Source organism: Ipomoea nil, unplaced genomic scaffold (genome assembly GCF_001879475.1).
Source record: "Ipomoea nil cultivar Tokyo-kokei standard unplaced genomic scaffold, Asagao_1.1 scaffold3056, whole genome shotgun sequence".
Classification (NCBI taxonomy): domain Eukaryota; kingdom Viridiplantae; phylum Streptophyta; class Magnoliopsida; order Solanales; family Convolvulaceae; genus Ipomoea; species Ipomoea nil.
The window spans coordinates 2,838,184-2,861,418 of record NW_017619484.1 but is presented as its reverse complement, the minus strand read 5'-3'; the positions used below and the strand labels follow the sequence as shown (position 1 = coordinate 2,861,418).

Genomic DNA, 23,235 nt, shown 5'->3' with positions numbered 1-23,235 from the left:
GGGAGCTACCGATGGTGGTAGATCAACTTCCATGTAAGAGAATGCTAGTAGCGGGAGCACTTCCCTTATATCCCCGCCATTTCCATGGAAGGTTGCATCTGAGTGGACGCATGTCTATACTGTCATGCTTGCTATGGAGAGAAACACGGAATCTGTGGATGAGCAATTTAGAAATGCTAAAACTCTTGAAGGAATGACTATTATCGTTCAAAATCAAGATAAACGAATTAACTTCCTTGATGACCGAGTAGGGAGAATAATAGAGGGACAAGGAAGTCGTGCCCAAGGAAAGTAGCTCGATGGGCAAGAAGCTACTTCCCGCCTACCAGCAACTAAGAAAAGTATACCAGTCACCGCATGCATGATACTGGTAGACCAATTGAAGGACTACATAATGAGGAAAGTTGGATGAAGGCCAACCCTCATATACCTATGCTAAGCCCTACACGCAAAGAATCGAAGAGTTGTAGATTCATTCGGCTATCAAACTCCTATGTTACAATAGTTTGATGGCAAATGGAATCTCTGACAACACATTGACCACTTTGTGGAGACCTGTAATGATACAGGGACTTACGGTGATATGTTGGTGAAACAGTTTGTCTGTCGTTCCTTAAAGGGCACTACTTTTGATTAGTACACTGATCTCGAACCCGACTGTATTGATAGCTGGCACAATATGGAGTGCGAGTTCACTTTAAGGGTAAACATAAATTATTTGCTTACCCTTAAAGTTAGACATTATTCACATTTTCACAATTAAAAAGTGAACTCTATACCAATTAAGTTTTTGATTTTGATTGAACTCAATATATTATTGGTTTGGATATTTTTAATTATGTTATATCGTAATATAAGTTCGATCTGAATATCAAATTGAAATTTCACATATATTAGACTTCAAAGTAAAAATTATTTATATACATTTCATTCAAATGAATATATCCAAAAATATTTTAAATATTAGCTTAAAAAATACCAACATTATCTAATTAAACTACATTTTAGGTGAACTTATTAGATGATTGATTCGGATATGTTTTTTTAGTTATGTTATTATACCGATAAAAAATTTGTTCAGATATCAAATGTAAAAATCTTACATATATTAAACTTAAAAATAAAATTTATATTCATTTCATTAAACCAAACATATCCAAAAAATATTTTAAATATAAGGTCTAACAATAATTGAAATTTTAAAAATTAAACGTGTGTTAATTTTATAATATATTTAATAGAAAATAGAAAATGAAGAATAATTTATGAAGTAAACAATCCTTTATATTTTGTATAGGATGGGGTTGGGCAGAATTGAAAATCAGCCTCATCTCATCAGAAATTGTGAATCCTCAATTTGAGTTTTGTGATAGGAAAAAAGTATAATAATGGCAATAAATTAAAGGCCTGGAAGTAGGAGCACAGAAAAAAAAAAATCCAAATTTGAAATACAAACAGCTGCGAGCTGAGAATACTAAAATTGCATTGATACATATATACATATACAAGGGTGAGCTATGGGGTGAGTGGGGGCAGCTGCCCCCACTGCCCCACACTGGATCCGCCCCTGATTGCATGCTAATTAAGCAGCATGAGAATTCCAATAGATAGCCGCAGCAGCATCAAGTTTCTTTGTATATTCTCGTCGCCTTCGGTGTCCAGAATGAGTCAACCATTGCAGCAAGGCGAGCATGAGAGCAGTGGCGCATGTTTTGAGGCCGGCGTACACCCACAGCGAGTATTCATCCAGATGAGAACAGTATACTATACTCAAATCCTCAAGTGTTTTTGTGAGAAATGTGCCATTCATTAGCTCCAACACAAATGGAATCCCATCATACAGACCTTTGCAAGCGTTCACCAGTGTTATGAGCTGTTTGTAAGCCCGCGGTGTTAGCCGCCCTGGGGTGACGCAATAATTCCCATCCCATGTAACTTCGCACACGTATTTACTCCATGCCTGCATGCCCCATTAATTTGTTATGTTAGAATATAATGAAGTGGACAACTATACGTGTTATTGTTGGGTGGAGGCCGGTTAAGCTGGCCAAGTCTAGCACCTGGTGGTGGAGGCAGATAAAAGACTTAAAGGTCATGCCTCGCATCCAGCATTTCGAAAATGTGTGACTGTATAAGGAAATAAGTTACACCTTCACCTTCGCTATGAATTATAGATTTTGGCGTAGTGGATGGTAAGCGTTTTATCCTAACAAATTTCGAAACGGAACACATACGAAAATGTATATGTGGATTAATATCCATTATCGAAATAATTTTTGCAGGAGTACAAATAACCGGGCAGAGATTATTAGGGCTTTGAACATCCCTAGCCATAGTTGTGGAAATTGCCTCTGGAATGGTAAACCTGTAGAAAGTGTTTTGTCTACCACTTCTCTCCCGAATACCTGATGGTGCGTGTATTCTGAACACTGGAGTTGTGGGATGACTCATTATGCTTAGAAGCCTACATGCCATCAATGTAGGCAGATATTCAGTTAATCCTAAACTGAATATCCTGAGTTGCCTAACAGACTAAGTCACTAACTGACTTAATATTCCACTTGCACCACAACCACTTAATTAATACAATATGTTATAATAAATTATATTAGGAAAAATACTTACAGTATTAGTCCCTGGTCATGGGTAGACTAGTTCAAGTCCCAGCATTTAAGATTGGTGCTGGGAAGAGGCTGGAATTCTTGGGCACCCAGCATCTCGAAAATGTGAGACTGGTGCTGGGAGGAGGCCGGAATTGTAACTTTTGGCGTAGTGGTAAATGTTTGATCCTTAACAAGTGGTATTAGAATCAGGTCATGGGTAAACTAGTTCAAGTCCCAGCATTTAAGATTGGTGTTAGGAGGAGGAGGGCGGAATTCTTGGGCACCCAGCGTCCCGAAAATGTGAGATTGGTGGTGGGAGGGGGCCCGAATTGTTGGGCACCCAACATCCCGAAAAATTGTGGAGGCATTACGCATTCGTTATAACCTGTAACTTTTGCCGTAGCGGTAAATATTTGATCATAACAAGTGTATCAGAGTCAGGTCATGGGTAGACTAGTTCAAGTCCCAGCATTTAAGATTGGTGCTAGGAGTTGGAGGTCGGAATTCTTGGGCACCCAGCATCCCGAAAATGTGAGACTGGTGCTGGGAGGAGGTCGGAATTATAACTTGACGTAGTGGTAAATAAATATTTGTCCTAACAAGTGGTATCAGAGTTAGGTCACAAATAGACTAGTTCGAGTCCCAGCCAGCAATAACATTTAAGATGAAGTGGACAATTTTATATGTTTATCTGAAAATATATGGCGGGCGCTTGATCTTAACAGTTATCATATATATATAGTAGAGATGATTGAGAGATGGAAACAAGTCTTACTCACATCTGATGCATTCTTGAAGTCAACTTCACCTGGTCCACAATGCTGCATATCATCAGTATAATCTCTGCTGTAAGGGTTACATAGAAGTGGCATGAACGGACCAGATTGATTATAATACAGTGGCCCCTCATCAGGTGTAATATTATCAACATTGGAGACGGTTAAAATATATGAATTGGCCACCTCAACCACTCCATATGTAACATTCATGGTCGCAGCCAGAATCATATGAGTAGTTTCGTTGTCTACCTTTGGGATTATATTCTCCAGAGCTGAATCTGCCGTTGGATTCAGCTGCCACTCCCTCATCGCCACACACGTGTCTCCAATCAGGCTGCACCAGTGTTTTATATATATTGTCACTCATTTCTGTACTTAATTGTGGGGTTATTAAGAACATATTTAATTAAACAATTGAAACTCACTTGTTAACCACAAGAAATATGCCACACAGAATAAATGTTACCGTTACAATAATCCACCCCATTATTACTAAGCTGCAATATCATCGAATAAAAGAATCATTATGCATTCCTTTATTAGCTATTATCAACTATATATATGTATATAATAAACCAATAAATTAAAGTTGGCATGAAAGAATTCACACTTACGTGTACATAAGACAGTTAGCTCCAGTAACCGAAAATACTGCCACCAAAATTTCACCGGAATGAGAAAAGATAATAAAAACAAAAATCATCAAACTGTGTTAATTAGTCTCTCTATCTCATTTTATCTGTCTTACTAATTATTCATTGATCAAAGTATGTGAGAAGATGTAAATTATGGTAATTCACTGACTCAGTTATCTGTTTTTCTAATTATTCATTGATCAAAGTATGTGAGAAGATGTAAATTATGGTAATTCACTGACTCAATAAATAGCGCCCCACTTTAGACATACTTTCCACATTGGAACTGTCAAGATTCGAACGTGGGTTTCTTTTTTTCAAATATTATATACTGAACCAGTGAGCTAAACCCGTGCGGGCATTTTTTGAAAATTTTTTTTCTTCCAAAAGGTTGAATCTCAAACCCTATATCACGGCCCGACAGAACATGTGGAGACACCGCTGAAAATTATGAAATTTCCGACCACCTGAAAATGATCTTAAATCAAGTTGAAAGTCTTGTTCCGACCACTTTTGGTATTCGGAAAAATATTTGTTGCTATTTCCGATCACTTTTTGCTTTCGACTTGATATAAGATCACTTCCAGGTGGTCGGAAATTCCATAATTTCCAGCAGTGAGAATGTAAATCAACAGTGACTCAATGACTTAGTAGACAAGGTCAAACATCCGGACTTAGTTCACTGGTTCAGTAAACAGCATTTGAAAAATGAATCCAAGAGCCAAATAAAAATGATGAAGAAAAAGCAGAGAAACTTACGGAACCCAAACACCGCTAAAAGAACCACGGTAATAGCAACGGAAATGAGCATTTGCTTCCTAGGAAGATAGAAGAAATTATAAAATAGATGGACAATTAACAAGAAAAATATTAAACACCATAATGGTATGCTTAAGCAATAATGTTTAAGATGATGAAATAAGAGAAAGATTGGAAGTTCTTACAGGGGATCTAATAAGTCTATTATTTCAGTTTTGTCCTGGGAAGTAACAGAGCGAAAAGTGCGATACAATTCATCGATTGTAAACCCAAGTAGATCAATTTCACGCTTTTGTTCATCAGGTAAAGTGAGGTCTCCAATCCCAACATCCTTAACAGCCATCATATGATCAAACAAGTTTTTAAGGTTAATGATGGTGGTGTCTGCTCTATCCAGAACATACATCATTACACTAACAACGCTTGACTCGAATCTCTCTTCACCAACGAATATAAACACACTTCCCATTCTGAAACAATATTCATTCACAAATTAAAAGCCAAACATATATAAGATCAATTGTTATACAATGGATCAATGTTTATATTGCATTGTGAACCCTTGTCCAAAACTTATGTGATGCAGTTAATACATTTTGTACTTGCAGTTAAGAATTTTTATATCTGTAAATAAATTGAAAATATATAACATGATAATTATAGACACATAGCATGATAACTGCTCACACATAAATTGTTAACTGCAAATACATAATGGTCCTGGTCCTGTTTGAAAAAATAGTTAGTCTATAGACTAATTTTGACTTATTTGATCACTATTAATTGTTTGACATGGTTAAAAAATCAATATAAGTGTTTGGTTAATTAGCTCTTTGTATTCCAAAATGCTAAAATTCAAAAAGTTACTCAAAGCAACTTTTTCAGTTAGCTTTTTGAGAAAAGAAATTATACCAAACATCTATTAGCTAACAACTAATTTACCAAACACCTTTCTACAATCAGCTAATGTTATCAACTAGTTATTAGCTAACAACTATCAGCTAACAGCAATTTACCAAATAGGGCCAATATGTTAACGGTAGACACATAAAATGCTGGTTAACATGTTATGTCTCTGCATCTGCAGTTAACAATTTATGTGTCTATAGTTATCATGTCATGTGTCTGTAATTACCATGTGATGTGTTTTCAATTGTTTACAAGTACAGAAACTAATAACTGCAGATACAAAATCTGAAGATTATTTTTAGACTATGGTTTACGATACAAAGTAAATCCTATTGCATGGTATAATTTGCAATATTAGATGGGTGGGAGTAGATTAATATAGCTAGCTTCTTACTGGACTGCAAGAGTGAAAAGGCAGAGCAAAACGAGGGACAAGATGTAGGCAGATTGGTTATAGCCATAAGTTTTGCGAGCACAGCAGCAACAACAACAAGTGATACACATGAAAAATAACCATAGTCCAAACAAGATGAACCATAAAGAGGCAACGAGGAAAGGACCCATGGAAGCAAAACCTGTCGACTTCATCATAAACAACAAACAAAATTTAAAGTATTATTAAATATAAATATTAAATAATGTGTAAATGGTATTTTTGATATTTGTGATATAAAAGTTATTTCAAGAGCATGAGAATAGTTAATACTAAGGTGGGGCTATTTCTAGGAATGTTATTCCCAAAGCAAAATGACCAAACCAAACGAATAAGTCTATTTCAATGAATGTTATTCCATTTCTGACTTATTCCATGAACCAAACATGGCATAAGTTTATTAATTGATGGCTAAGGAGTTATTGGGCTGAGGCGGGTGAAAGATCAAGTCCAAAACCCTACCTTTTAAAAATGTTATGACAGTCTATAAAGAAATAAAGTTGCGTTCTTCACTACTAGTTATATCTTTTGCTTTAGTTGCAATGCATTTTCTAAAGTTGTACGAATTTCCCCAAACCATAATTCTAGATCGATAGTGGTCTATAATGGAGGAACCAAGCAAGGAGGGGTGGTAAATTTTATTTTCTTTTATTATTATTATTTTTATTTTTATTTTTGTGGAAAAGCTTATTCATATTTAACTATATTAACTAAGCAATTAATAAACCATAAATTATTATTATTATTATTATTATTATTATTATTATTATTATTATTATTATTATTATTATTTTATTCAAGAATTGAATATAAATTTAAGTTCCCATGCCACAAATGAAACTTACAAATATATAATGTGGATCGGTAATATTCCAACCACCATTGTAATAATGGTAATCAGTAAGAGGGTCTCTTCTGTGAGTCCTCTCTGCTGCCAATATCAAATAGGTTGCATTTTTGATAGAGGTTTCCTCATCAGCGACCTTAATGCTATTCCTTCTTGTGCCCAATCCATCGTCCAAGACTAAATTAAAATCACCCAAGTCCAAAAAGAAAAAAATAATTATTATTTTTATTATAAAAATAATCAATAAATGCAATCTCATAAAATAATATATGAAAATTAAATTTAATACATTTAATACATTTTTGAATATCCTCAAATTCACAGTCTGCCATATCAAAATTATAAAAAGATTTACTAATTTTGCAGATTCTTTATCATCAAAGCAACCATCTTTCTTATGGAAATTATTTATGAAAATGAGAACCACTTATCTAAAATTATATGTTTGTGCTGCTTTACCATTAGTTTTTGGTACTTTTTTTTAATCGAATTACATACATAAAACTTTATCTCATTCAAGAAATAATTTAACAATCAAGAAAACATAGGTAATTAAATTTCCAGCTGCTATGCAAATTCTGGCATTCAAAAGGTAAACTATACAAAGGGAAAGAACATATGAGTTTGGGAAAAGCTAAATGTGAGAAAATCAAATTAAATATGGCAAATTACAACCAAAACATCATAAAATAGCAATTAATAAATAATAATAATAATTTTAATAAATTTTTTTTAAAAAATTACCAGAAAGCTGTTCATCTTGAAAAGGGTGAATGATATTGGGATTGGCAACAGAGAAGGAAAATGTTGAAAACAGGAGAAAAGAAAGAAGAAAGAGAAGGAAGAAAGGGTTTGAAATGAAACCCATTCTTCTCCAATCTAGGACTGCATGCTATCATTGCGGCTTATATACACACTTCTCATACATTATTTTTATGCAATTAATTAATATTACTATTTTTAAAAAAAATATATGGTTTGTTGGGTCATAATCTCTTAGAATTCTCTATCCAATGGAATTACCACCTCACCGCTCTAAAATGAACTCCCTTCTACGGATTGTAGGTTAACCTACACCAATTCAATAGGCTATATACCTGCTAGTTGAAAACTTAATAAGAATTTATTAGAAATAAAAAATTGAAAACTGTTATTGTTTATATTGTAAATATATTAATTAATGTGACCATTACCGATCGAATTTATAGAGATTATGTATTACTCATGTTGTATTGGTATTATGGCGGTTATCTAATGAGAATAGTTTTGGTGGTTTTCCTGGGTGAAGTTATTCATCTTTCTTTGGTAATCCTTTTGCTTTTCCTATTATTTTACTCACATTGGAACCATGCAACAATTCACATGAGAATTCGTCTAAATTCACAACATGTTATCGGCACGCGTGTTCTAAGTGAATTTGTTGAGCATCATTAATGTACAATCCAATTATTAGCTTAGGCTTTTAGTTGAGATGGGGCACATACTTGATGAAGGACAACAAATATAAATTCCTCGGGGAGATGAACAAGCATGCATGGGAAAGATGAACAACAATGCATTGGAACTTTCTTTTATATTAATGTATCTGTCTTGAGCCTTGTTATATTTACTTCTGTCATTTATGTAGCTAGGTACTTATGTTTTGTATATATATCATCTTTCTGTTAGCAGTAACGGCATAGAGAGATATATTAGCCTTCTTAAGTTTGTTTCAATTCAAAGCTCTTTTCGTTATCTTCCTTTTGGCTTGCGTTGTCCTGTATCAGTTTTGGTATCAGAGCCTGTTTGACTCCTAGGCAGCAACAACCCTGCTTCGTTGCTTCGACCCACAATGGTGCTAAACGGCAACAACGGAAGTAACCCATCCACTCCCGCGGTGACCATGGAATGGAAGCCCTTTGGGCGGCTTTTCAAGTGCATGAAGAAAGTGTCACCAGAGATCTTAGAGACATTCGAGGCATGCTTACTGCAATAAGTTTTAAGACTTGACAACCATGGCGCAGTTCCAAACGATAACCATGGACAGAACTTGCAAAGACCTGTACCACAACCTCCGCGTCCAAACATGCATCCAAGACAGATGATGCATGAAAGTGACGAGTCAGATGATGAAACTCCACAACGCCCAGCCCCAAGACAGTGGCACTACCGTCCCAAAGTCGATTTACCAAGCTTTAATGGATCACTTGATGTTGAGGGATTTTTAGATTGGTGCTATGAGATCGAAAATTGTTTTGAGCTGTTAGAAATTCCTGAAGATAGGCAGGCTAAAAGTGTTGCACACAAACTAAAAGGTGGAGCAGCAGCTTGGTGGGATATGACACAATCAAATAGGAGGCGACAAGGAAAAATGCCCATAGTTTCATGGAGGAAAATGAAGAAAGCAATGATGAGCCGATTTTTACCGCCCGACTACCAGCAGTATTTATTCCAAAAATATCAACAATGTTCGCAAGGGACTCGGACAGTAAATGAATACACAGAAGAGTTTTTTCGGCTTGGTGCGCGTTGTAATCTTTCTGAAACCCCTGAACAACAGACAGCTCGATATATTAATGGCCTAAGGTATACTATACAAGAGAAAATTACTTTGGCTCCTGTATGGTCTGTTGATGAAGCTTACAACATGGCAGTAAAAGCTGAGATGTTAATCTCCTCCTCAACCCAGCGAAAACCAACACCCATTGCACCACCACGATATCTAAATTATTCCACATACCCCAAAACCACTCCCAACTTACCTACTGATACACCCTTCCCTCAACCTGTGCCTACAAGTGATGCTGGAACCTCAAGGAATCAAAGACAGAAGTCAGTTGAATCATTAAACAGAAACTCAAACCCAAATCCTTATGCTAGACCAATGACCGGGAAATGCTTCAAATGTGGGGAACCGGGACATCGCTCAAACGAATGTCGAGCCCGAAAGTCCGTTAACATGGTGAACCAGATAGCCGAAGGTGATGAAAATGATTGTGAATTTAATGAGGGAACTGAAATTGCCGAGGAAGAAGGTGATCATTTAAGTTGTGTTGTTCGACGAATTCTACACACTACCAATACAAGAACGCCAACACAACGCAACAATATTTTCCGAGCATATTGCAGTGTGTTAGGGAAGGTGTGTAAACTCATCGTTGACAACGGAAGTTGTGACAACATAGTCTCCAAGTCTCTTGTACAACACCTCCAGCTACCTACAGAACCTCACCCAAAGCCTTACAAGTTGGGATGGATTAAGGAAGGGCCATCTGTTGTTGTCACAGAGATCTGTCGCATTCCGATTTCTATTGGGAAAAGCTACGAAGACACCATAACATGTGAGGTTATAGATATGGATGCTTGTCATATCTTGCTCGGAAGGCCATGGCAATTCGATGTTGATGCGACCCATCATGGAAGGCAGAACATATACTCCTTCCTTTGGAATAAGAAGAAAATAGTCATCCCCCCGGCTGCATGGGATGATGCTGCAGTGAAGAGGACTTGTGCCATCACAACAATAGAGCACTGGAAAACTTTTGTCAAGGAAGCCGGAGAACTCAATGTTGTCCTTGTGCTAATAGCTAAAGAACATAACATTGCACCAACCTACATACCAGACGAGGTACGTTCTTTGTTGGAAGAATTTGCAGATATTGCACCAAGTGACCTTCCAAATGGTCTACCACCTCTAAGGGAGATCCAACATCAGATTGATTTTATGCCCGGTGCCATGTTACCAAACCTGCCACACTACCGTATGAACCCAACAGAAAGTGCAGCCTTGAATCAACACGTCAATGAATTATTACACAAAGGACTCATTCGGGAGAGCAAAAGTCCTTGTGCGGTGCCTGCTTTGCTCACACCAAAAAAAGATGGCAGTCTACGAATGTGTGTAGACAGCCGTGCTATCAACAAGATTACAATCAAATACCGATTTCCAATTCCAAGACTCGAAGACATGTTGGACCAGCTTTATGGGGCGACTGTTTTTTCAAAGATTGATCTTCGAAGTGGGTATCACCAAGTACGTATCAAGCCAGGGGACGAATGGAAAACTGCTTTCAAAACTCGAGATGGCCTTTACGAATGGCTGGTGATGCCGTTTGGTTTATCCAATGCTCCGAGTACTTTCATGCCACTTATGAACCAGGTTCTGAAGGATTTCATTGGTAAATTTGTTGTCGTGTATTTTGACGATATTCTTATCTACAGCCATAACCGTGAAGAACATTTAATCCATCTGAAGTTGGTGTTGCAGGCCCTACGGGAGAATAAACTGTATGCTAATCTTAAAAAATGTTTCTTCATGACTAACAAGCTGGTCTTTCTCGGATTCGCTGTAAGTGCAGAAGGAATCCATGTTGATGAAGAAAAGGTGAAAGCCATACGAGACTGGCCAACTCCCAAAACAGTAGGTGATGTCAGAAGTTTTCATGGGTTGGCTACATTTTATAGGAGATTCATTAGAAACTTTAGTACCATTGCTGCTCCGCTCACTAATTGCATGCGTAAGGGAGGATTTCAGTGGGATGCTACAACTTATGCAAGCTTCAATGAGCTAAAGGAAAAGCTTACCAGTGCACCTGTCCTTGCTCTACCGGATTTTTCTAAGCCATTTGAGGTCGAGTGTGATGCAAGTGGTATTGGTGTTGGAGGAGTGTTATCCCAAAGTAAGAAACCTGTTGCTTTTTTTAGTGAAAAATTAAGTCCAGCAAGGGAGAAGTGGTCAACCTATGAGCAGGAACTTTATGCTGTTGTTCGAGCTTTGAAGACATGGGCACACTATTTGCTACATGGTGAGTTTATTATATATTCTGATCATGAAGCATTGAAGTACCTTAAAAGCCAAAAACACCTGAACAAGATGCATGCACGATGGGCTTCTTTCCTTGAACAATTCACTTTTATTATTAAACACAAGTCTGGTACTTCTAATAAAGTTGCAGATGCCCTTAGCAGAAAAAGGGAGGGAGAACTTATTGGGTTTGAAGAATTGAAATCACTTTATGAGATAGATGGAGATTTCAGTGATATTTGGAAACAAGTACAACTCCATGAACCATCCCAGGATTTTCATATTATTGATGGCTACCTTTTCAAGGGTGGGCGCTTGTGCATTCCGCGGATATCTTTGCGTGAGAAACTTATACGAGACCTACATGCTGGAGGATTGGGGGGGCATGTTGGACGTGATAAAACCATAGCTAGTGTTGAAGAACGTTTCTTTTGGCCACAAATAAAAAGAGACGTGGGTTTATTTGTTAAACGATGTCCTGTTTGCCAAGCTTCTAAAGGTCATTTGCAAAATACTGGGTTATACATGCCATTGCCAGTTCCAGAGAATATATGGGAAGACTTGTCTATGGATTTTGTTCTTGGGCTGCCAAGGACCCAAAGGGGTGCTGATTCAGTGTTTGTTGTGGTCGATCGTTTCTCAAAAATGGCCCACTTTCTACCATGTAAAAAGACGTCTGATGCAGTGCACATAGCACGAATTTTTTTTCAAGAAATAGTTCGACTACATGGCGTTCCACGTTCCATAACATCAGACAGAGACTCAAAGTTTCTCTCTCATTTTTGGATGTCCCTGTGGAAGAGGTTTGATGCAAGCTTAAAGTTCAGTAGTTCAGCCCATCCACAAACAGACGGCCAGACCGAAGTCACCAATCGTTCCTTGGGTAATTTGATACGCTGTGTGTGTAGTGGAAATGTCAAACAATGGGATTTTGCTTTGGCACAAGCAGAGTTTGCATACAATAGTTCTCTCCATACTTCAATTGGACGTACTCCCTTTTCAGTCGTTTACACAAAGGTGCCTAATCATGCTGTGGATCTCCTTCAACTTCCTAGGCCAAAACAAGGTCACAACAATGCTGAAGCTTTGGCTGAACAGATTACAACCATCCAGGAAGAAGTCAAGGCCAAATTGGAATCTTCCAATGCTAAGTATAAAGCAGCTGCAGATAGGAAACGCAAGAAGCAAGTCTTTAATATTGGAGACAATGTTATGGTTTATCTTCGCAAAGAACGATTCCCTGCTGGCACTTTTCATAAATTGAGTCCTAAGAAGTATGGCCCGTACAAGATTACACAGAAAATCAATGACAACGCATATATCGTTGACTTGCCGAATGAATGGAAAATTTCTAGGACTTTCAATGTGGCAGATATTTTCAAGTTTCATGCTAATGATACTCTGTTGTACCCGAGTGTTGTTAACTCGAGGTCGAGTTCTCTTTCGGTGGGGGAAAATGATGAAGGACAGCAAATATAAATTCCTCGGGGAGATGAACAAGCATGCATGGGAAAGATGAACAACAATGCATTGGAACTTTCTTTTATATTAATGTATCTGTCTTGAGCCTTGTTATATTTACTTCTGTCATTTATGTAGCTAGGTACTTATGTTTTGTATATATATCCTCTTTCTGTTAGCAGTAACGGCATAGAGAGATATATTAGCCTTCTTAAGTGTGTTTCAATTCAAAGCTCTTTTCGTTATCTTCCTTTTGGCTTGCGTTGTCCTGTATCAATACTTCAATTTGGTATCAGAGCCATGCCAAAGGTCGTCACCCGAGAAAAAGAGAGACTATGGTCCACGTGTTGCTTGGAGTCCAAAAAGTAAGCACATCGCCACAATCAGGCTGACGTATCGACCTGTATTGATTTTGAGGTTGTTATGTGATTGATTGATTAATCGCCAAACCAAACTTGTCCCTATCCATCTTGCAGTACAAGTGAACACATTGGAAATTATCCATCACAAGTGTAATGGCAATGAAAATTTAGAAATACATTCTGCAAATGTTGGTACAGACTACAGATGCTCAAATAACTGCAACTGTTACTCGTGGCACTGTAGGGCAAATAGTTTGGCTGTTTTGGAAAAAAAAAAAAATGCAAATGTCAAAGTATGATGATGTCCCATTTGATGACATTAACAGTGAAATTGACAATTTTGTGGATGCACTTAACACCATTGAGTCTGAATCTGAAAGTGATTTAGATTGTCAAACAAGAAAACAGTTGGACTCTCTTATTTGAAGACCAAGGTATGTAGTAGAGGATGCTATGCCGGAAGTCATAGCTAAGTATGATGATAGCCTCTCGCCTAATTTGACATCTGAAGCTGGTGAAATTCCTGCTGGAAAGGATTTGGTATAATCTTCAGGATTTTAGGGGTTTTATTTATTTAAGTATTTATTTGCAACTTTCCCCTTTTGATATTATTATATCATATTCATGCCTCGTTAAAAACCTCAATAGAAAAACTCAGTGAGAAAAATCTAATTGAGGGAAAAAGAGTACATGATATATGTGTATTATTGTTTTATATTAGTTGCCTCATTAAGAACCTTAGATTAAGGAAAACCCCTTTGGAGAAAGCTTAGTGCTCTTAGTTACCTTCTAGGCACAAACTATATTAAAAATAAGGCACTATCATTTTGTTTAAATACAAAGATTTGAGATTTTCAATGATCCAGACTCGTGACAAATAATTAGCATATAACCGAGAACTAACACAGTAAATAGACTTTTGAACTAGGATCATATAAATTGTCCTAGTGCAATTATTATCATATAATTAGTGTTAAGGATTAGCTTTCCGGGCAAAGCTGCATTTGAAAATCAGCTTATAGCTTCATCTATAAGGCGCGAGATACATCTCAATATTCATGACATATACCAAATAACTAATAGTTTGACACCCTCTAATGCAAGTTCAACAAATAACGTATGTTTAAAATCACAATAATAAAATAAATACTTGGCAATGTGACTTCATTATGTTGTTCTGATGATAGAGTGATATTGATTTCTCTATTCTGTCATCTAAATCAACTGATGAATATCTTGAGGATGTTTTCGTAACAAAGATATAACCATCTTGATTATCATGGTACCTCATACAGTGTTGACTTTCTTCCCTATTTTTGAGGCCATTCTCTGTGACACATATTATAGCATGCTTTTCATCCATAGGATCATTATTTTGTCTTGGAGTGCCAATTGTATCATCTTGAGCGGTCGTAGAAACTTGACTAACCAGTTGTTATATTGTGGACCATGGTCCAAAAATAGTGCCGTTTCTTTAAGTACTTAAAGAAACGACTGCAGTTACATTTTAATGGAGTTTTTTTTTTTTTTTTTTTTTTTTTTTTTTTTTTTTTTGTGTTAATTACAAAATGAAACTACAGTGTATCTAAAATGAAATTATCTCACATATTATTTTTATATTATCAAATTAAACTGTAATTGAATTAAAATGAAACTGTAGTTGTGTTGAAATAAAACTGCAGTGAATATAAAATGAAACTAAATAACAGTTTCACATATTTGAGTGTATATATATTGTACGTCCAATAAAACTGTAGTTATTGAAATAATATTGTAGTTGCGTTGTAATGAAACTATAGTATATATAAAATGAAACTGAATAACAGTTTAACATATTTGACTGTATAATGTCGAATGAAACTATAGTTAGAGTAAATACCCAAAATGGTCCCTCGACTATAGCTAAATTCACAAATTGGTCCTCGACTTTCAATTTCAACCAATTAAGTCCCTAACTTTGCAATTTTAACACAATTTGGTCCTCTGTCTATTTGACCGTTTGTTGACTGTGATTTTTGAGGATATATATGTAATTTCATGGTCCATCGTTGGGGTTTTAAGGTCCCGGTTGCATTTCCAGACCGCACTGTTACATTTGAATCCACTACCGAAAGCAATCTACCATCCGGTCGCCTTTTTTCATCCTCCCTTTGGATTCAATGTAGTTGAGTTCGTACCAGAGCGAAGAAGACTACGTGTTTCCGAACCGGTGCAACGTCATCCTGGAGGCCTCTACGTGCTCCGACAAGAGCTGAAGGTTCTTCTGGAGATCGTCGATCATGGTAAAAAAATGGTCAAATAGATGGAGGACCAAATCGTGTCAGAATTGCAAAGTTAAGGACTTAATTGGTTGAAATTGAAAGTCGATGACCAATTTGTGAATTTAGCTATAGTCGAGAGACCATTTTAGGTATTTACTCTTTATAGTATGTAAGATAGTAACCTTTGGTTTCTCAAGATGTAGGGTGTGGATTTGTCCATAGTTTTTTCAAGATCAAATGCGGTCAAGGCTTCCCATGCGGGTGGTGCGGATTGCACTATTAGATATGCATAAATATACCAATGCACAAATGCACCACACACCAAAAAATGCACTTCACCTAGTGAAGCCCTGCAATCTACTTCAAAGCATGCCCGAATGACGATGGAGACCTTGAAGTAGATTGACGTGGACCGCATGACCTTTGACATGGCTCTGATACCAAATTGAAGCATGTACTCCATCTCAACTAAAAGCCTAAGCTGATAGTTGAGTTGCGCATTTATGCTTATGTTATATTATATGCTAAGCATGTTATATATATATATATATATATATATATATATATATATATATATATATATATATATACATACATACATACATACATACATACATACATATATATATATATATATATATATATATATATATATATATATATATATATGGCAGGGTTCAGGTGCGGGTGATGCTTCTCGTGCGGTTGGACACACCTTAAGCATTAACAAGGCGCACCTTAAGTACACAAATCACCATGCACCATAAGCACACAAACAAATCACCTTAAGAACACAAATTACTCACCTTAAGTACATAAATCACACATTTTAAGCACATTAAGTACAAAACTCATGCACCTAAGATTTTAAAATGACTCAAATTAAGTACAAACTCATGCACATTAAGTACAGAACTCACGCACCTTAAGCACACAACAGACGCATCTTAAGCGCAAAACTCGCGCACATTATGCATAAAACTCACACACTTTAAGTTTCAACAACTACTTACATTAATCACTAACCCCACGCACCTTAAGCATAAACCCCACGCACCTTAAACACAAACCTCACACACCTTAAGTTTCAACAACTACTGACATTAATCACTAACATCACGCACCTTATGCACAACCCTCACACACCTTAAGCACAAACCACACACACCTTAAGCACAAACACACGCATTTTAACCACAAAAACTCAAGCACATTAAGTCCAAACCCAAACACCTTAAATTTACCTAGATGCAAAAGTTACCAAAATGTCACCGCGTTTTTAATTTAATTTTGATAATCTAAACGTTGATTTAAGCAAAATCAATGGTTCTCATTTCACCGCACAACCGCACCTGACACCATCAACCCCACATGAACCCCTTTCTATATATATATATATATATATATATATATATATATATTCCTCAAACAACGCATAGCATGATCACATCTCGTTTTCCTAAAAGATTTGGCTATCTTATCAATAATAAAATATTCTCCTGACTTATATCACATGAAGTTTACAATATGAAAGTTAACACGGTAAGTAATTACTTACGTCAAGTTTCCAACAAACCTAGCATTATATGTATTTTTTCATTTTTTTTTTTGTCAATTTTACAATTACAGTTAATTACTACGGAGTAATATCTTAATTATAATAAAGTCGTATGGTATTGTGAAAATTAAATGTTGATATTAATAATTAAATATTGGTATTAATTACATATATTGGTATTATAGTTAAGATTTAGCAAGTTTAGCAAACATTTTTTATATGAGTGAAAAACATATGATATATAACAAGAAACAAGTGAAGAAAATATTTAGTGCAATACAACAAGATCTGATACATTACCCATATAATTACATGGAAATAGTGAATTTTGCAACAAAAATAATAATATAGCATTAAAAATGATGCCAAATCAGATATCAAAGGGAAAACTACTCCTGAAAACTATTTATAAAATATCAAAGGGAAATGAACACAAAAGTGAAGGAGAAACCATATAAGGAAAGTAAATGTTAAAACTTGAAAATCATTTTTAATTCTAAAAAAACAATTGAAATCTTAACTATAATATAGACATATGGTTTGGTGAGCAATTATTGTTACAATTATTTTTTTAAATGGTGATGATGATTAATAGTCATTTATATTTATAAATAATTGTTTGGTCTTTAAATGTCAATTGTATGTTGCTACTTCTAGAGTTAGAAATCTCAAAGGTCTTAAAATTTTAATCCGTGGTGACTCTAAAATTGTAATTCAATTACTATTGTAATTTACTAAGTTCTTAAAATTTTGTAATATTAAATACTATGTACTAAATTTTTAATATAGTTTAAGATTTGTAGTAATCACCCACCTTAAATATTATTTTAATTGTAAATATATTTATGTTCATAATTTTATCATAGGAATTCACACATAATAATTATTAAATAACAAAAATTTTATATATGAATAAACCTCATATAGGGTATATTTTTATAACATATTTTTCGTGTATCGCACGGGACAAATAATAGTTTGTTAAAAAGCACTACAATTATTACTCACAAATATTTACTTTCTATCATGACAAAATGTTGTATCAATAATATACAATTGTCACATTAGGGAGTGACTATTTGTTAGTAATAAATGTTTGAGTGTGTAACATGGTCTTATTTATTATTTCAATAAAAAAATTAACCTCTAATGTCTCGATATTTGAATCTACTCGGTGCATTTCATTATGACACCAATAGGCACTCCCCTGCACAAGTTGCACCAATCATATTTAATTAATTGACAAATATTGTATGGTTGAATAAATGTAATCATATTTAATTAATTGACAAATATTGTATGGTTGAATAAATGTTTATTAGCATCAAAGATTTGTGAGTGTTGAACTTGGTCTTTTAAAAATCCTCCAGTTATTGGGTATTAGACTTGGCCTTTATTGGCCTCCGTCTAACAATTTTCACATCTCACCACCAACCACTCTTAAATGTTATTGACTTGGCCTTTATTGGCATCCGTCTAACAATTTTCACATCTCACCACCAACCAGTCTTAAATGTTATTGTTAGAATTCAAACTCGTGACCTAGCTCTGATCACTTAACTTGTTAAGATCAAACGCTTATCGAGTTACCGCTACGCCAAAAGTTATAGCTAGTAGCGAAGACACAACTTTATTTCCTTATAGATAGAATGCCATCACATTTTCGGGACGCTGGGTGCTGGACTTGGCATTTTAAACTCTTTATCAACTTCCGTCCAACAATCCCGGTCTTCAGCCACCGGGTGCTAGACTTGACCTTTACTAGCCTCCACCCAATAATATTGAAGGAAAAAAAAAAAGGTAATAAAATTATTAAGAGAATCACATTAGAAGTAATTAATACATCCTGAATAAAGAAAATATATAAAATTACCAATAATTTACAAAGTTACTAGAAAATAAACATAATGTGCATGTAATTATATTTAACCATGTCATTCCATAGCACTAGGCCGCTAACAATTTAAATGGGAAAAGAAAGAAAAAAAAGGGCACAATATACAAGCTGGTATTACAACTTATTACATTAACACATTTATTTTTGATGATTGACAGCTTTTATACAAATTAAAATTTAGATAGATTTTCAGATGTGGATAGAGTGAAGAGTAGTGAATTGAAGTGGTGCAGCATTCTTAGGGCTCTAGTAATATATAATGGTTCTTGAATTAAGACAAGTTCGTTGAGAGAATGAAATTTAGACCGCTCTAAATTAAAAGTGGTTATTTCTATTATTTTTTTTAAAGAGTAATACAATTTTTTTTTCTTTTAATCTGTCTCTTATGATATGGTATCATTTAATTGGTAGCTAAATTCTCATTTCAATTAGTAATGCATTAGTGCAATTAGTTAATTAATGAATATCTAATGAATAAAATGAAAAATATTGAAAGAATGGAGTGGAAAACCCCATCTTTTTTTTAATTAATAAATAAGGAATGTCATATTCGCGGGGAAATATCATATTTCATTTTTAATTAATAAATAAATTAATAAATAAGGAATAGCATATTCACGCTGTTTGTTTTCATATTCACGCTGTTTGTTTTCATCACGTGAGTGATTGATTAGTTGAATGATTTTTTACAGGAAATTAAAACAATTAAAATATTGTCACTAGTGTTTGGTAAGGTATGAGAAGCTATCTGGGTAGGTGGTGAATTATAACAAGTCCAATATATGTTTTAGCCGAAATACCTAGCACGTGGACAGAATGCAGGTGGCTGACTGCCTTGAGGTTGTGCAGGCGGACAATTTTGAGAAGTATCTGGGCCTCCCATCTTTTGTGGGCAAAAATAAGAGAGCTGTTTTTTCTTATGTGGAGGAAAAAATCAAGTAAATGATTGAATCGTGGAATAAAAAGTTATTATCTCAGGCTGGTAAGGAGGTTTTGTTGAAAAGTGTGGCTCAATCTATGCCAACGTTTTCAATGAGTGTCTTTTTGTTACATGAAACGGTTTGCCAATCCATTGAGAGTGAAATTGCACCGTGAGACTTGAAATCAAAAAGTAATGTATTTTTACTTGTTTTTAAGTTATGCACCAGTTACGTTCATTAATTAAACTTGTTTAAACAAATATAAATAATGAAGACAGAAAGCATAAAATAAAGTAAAAACACAAAAGAATTGTTACGCAGTTCGGAGCTCCTTCTCCTATGTCTGCGGGGCACCCCACGTCTGCCCAATCCACTATAGATGTTCACCAAAAGGAGTATTACAAGAGGTAAATACAGATGGCCTCCAGCCTTTACCACTGCCACTCTTTCTAACACCTATCCAGGACTGACACACGTAAGCCTGAACAATCTTCACAAGATGCTTCAGCAGTACCACGTACAGGTCATGTATTACAGATTAAATCTTCTTAACAATTAAATAATATAGCAGAATAAATCAGGAAGCTTTGTAAGGAAAGTGTGCACTCAGAATTGTAGACTCAAAATTGGCAACTTTCCTCTTTGGTGTAGCTTCTTTTTATAGTGAATATTAAGCCTCCTCTTTGATCCTTAATATTAGCCTTTTTCTTGTTCGAATAAACCATAGCCACATCCTTTTGTTTTTCTTTGAAAGCTTCATGCGCTGCTGCTGACTTTCTCTTCATTCACCAATGCATACTGTCCCCTCATTTAAGCATCACATGGTCCAAAGGAAAATTAATTCTAACAACTCTAATTAACATCTTAATTAAAAACTAATAATACCACTACTAAATAAAATAGCCAATAAGGTTTAACATACAATAATTTTACACTTACAGAGAGAACCATGAATAGATTCTGGTGGGGAAGTAGCAGGGACAGGGGATACATTGGAAGACATGGGATAAATTATGTGTCCCTAAGAAATTTGGTGGCTTGGGTTTCAAGGAGTTAAGAGCATTTAACCTGGCCATGCTGGGAAAGCAAGCATGTCGTTTTCTTACGAATCTAGGATCATTGGCAGCAAGAATATACAAAGCCCGTTATTACCCCACTACTAGTTTTGTTGATGCTATTATTGGGAATTGTTCAAGTTTTTGTTGGAGGAGTATAATGGTGGCACACCCAGTAGTGACAGCTGGGGTACGACGTAGGATTGGAAATGGACAGACAACTCTTATATGGGGTCACCTATGGCTCCCGGATAATCCTAGCCCCTTGATACAAACAGATATGCCAGAAGAGTTAAGAGAGGCACGAGTTGCATGTTTAATAGATCCACAAACAAACACATAAGATCCACATATTCTATCTGATTTGTTTATCCTTGAGGATGTGAACCGAATAGTTATGATTCTAGTTAGCCCGGACTATGATGACTCATGGTATTGGATGGGTGACCCAAAAGGGTCATATACAGTAAAGAATGCTTACAGACGTATTATTGGTGATTTTGAGAATAGTCCAGGTGATTTTGATAAATGGGTAAAGATGTGGAAGTTGAAAGTACCACCAAAGTGGAGGACCTTTTTGTGGAGAGCAATATGTGATATCCTACCCCACTACCACTAATTTGATTATAAAAAGGGTGGAGGTGGACCCGGCATGCCCAATGTGTGCTTTAGATCATGAAGATGTGTTGCATGCTTTAGTGTACTGTGAATATTCTACATTAGTTTGGAATATAACACAATTTCCTATCACAAATATTGTTACAGATTCCTTTACAACATGGCTAACGGGGGCTATGGCGGTCTTAACGGAGGAGCAGACACAGCTTATGGTAGGGGTCCTGTACAATATATGGAGATGCCGCAATGCAGCCGTGTGGAAAGGGGCCATGCCGCGACCAGAAGCCGTAGCAAGGGGAGCGGCGACGTCGCTGCAGGCATACGAAAGTGCACACTGCCGCCCTTCACGACCGGAGCCAACGTCACAGGCTGGTCCGGAACTGCATGGCAACCACCTGCGGTGCTATGTAGATGCGGGATTTCGACAAAGAACCGGGAGGCCACGTATGGAATTGTGTTAATATCGCCCGGGGGATCTTTCATAGCGGCAAATAGGGGTGGGAATAGGCCAGGCCCCTTGTAGGGGCCTATGTCCAGGCCTAATTAAAGCCTAGTTAGGCCTAGCTCGTTTAGTAAAAAGGCCAGGCTTGAGCCAATTTCAAAGCCTATTAAACTAAATAGGCCAGGCCTATATATACTAGGCTCGGCCTTCAGGCCTACAGCCCTGGCCTATATATATATATATATATATATATATATATATATATATATATATATATATATATATATATATATATATATATATATATATATAATTTAGAATATAACCCCAAGTATATATAATTATCAAACCCTAACCCTGCACCTCCAAAATTCCATTCTAAATTATGACTCAACTATAAACATTGATGTTAATCCTGCTATAAGTGTTCTTATTGTGTAATTTTTTTTATTAACTGTTCTTACTATCATAATATTTAATGAAATGTCACAACTTAATTATGTGAGTTGATTGTTAATTATTTACGATATTATATAGGATAACAAACAATAATACAATTGAATTTATTTCTAAACAAGTTAACGAGTATGCTGAAGTCGTGACTTGTTTTGTTTTATTTTATATTTATTTTCTATTACGTTTGCATTGTGGTGATATATACTTATATAATTATGTATTAGTTTTGTATTAGGTACATTTCTTATATTATTTAGATATACTAAAGTTTTTAAAAAGTCTTAAAATGTAGGCTTTAATAGGCTCAAGGTAAGACTTACTTTGAAGCATTTTTAATGACCTAAATATTAAATAGACTTTTAAAAAGGCTTCATGTCAAGCCAGGTTAATTGCAGGCTCAGGCTTGAGCCTAACAAAAAGCCTACATACAGGCTCAGGCCCGGGCCTAGGCCTTAGA

General features: G+C 35.6%; 1 protein-coding gene across 1 annotated transcript; it reads right to left on the bottom strand.

Moving 5' to 3' along the window:
* Positions 1–1,544: 1,544 nt before the first annotated feature.
* Positions 1,545–7,822, bottom strand: LOC109164080. Its single transcript, XM_019312835.1, has 9 exons — positions 7,710–7,822; positions 6,964–7,142; positions 6,080–6,267; positions 4,962–5,246; positions 4,777–4,835; positions 3,997–4,033; positions 3,808–3,879; positions 3,383–3,716; positions 1,545–1,960 (listed from the first exon to the last, which is right to left on the bottom strand). The coding sequence occupies exons 3-9, from the start codon at positions 6,247–6,249 to the stop codon at positions 1,583–1,585; spliced, it is 1,335 nt and encodes a 444-aa protein (XP_019168380.1). The 5' UTR covers positions 6,250–6,267; positions 6,964–7,142; positions 7,710–7,822; the 3' UTR covers positions 1,545–1,582.
* Between the last annotated feature and the right edge of the window lie 15,413 nt (positions 7,823–23,235).

Coding starts and splice junctions, on each gene's coding strand:
- LOC109164080 (XM_019312835.1), bottom strand. CDS start 6,249: ATGGGTCCTTTCCTCGTTGCCTCTTTATGGTTCATCTTGTTTGGACTA. Junction 4,836..4,961: donor ATAGACTTATTAGATCCCCT/GTAAGAACTTCC, acceptor CTATCTTCCTAG/GAAGCAAATGCTCATTTCCG. Junction 3,880..3,996: donor GCTAACTGTCTTATGTACAC/GTAAGTGTGAAT, acceptor ATGATATTGCAG/CTTAGTAATAATGGGGTGGA.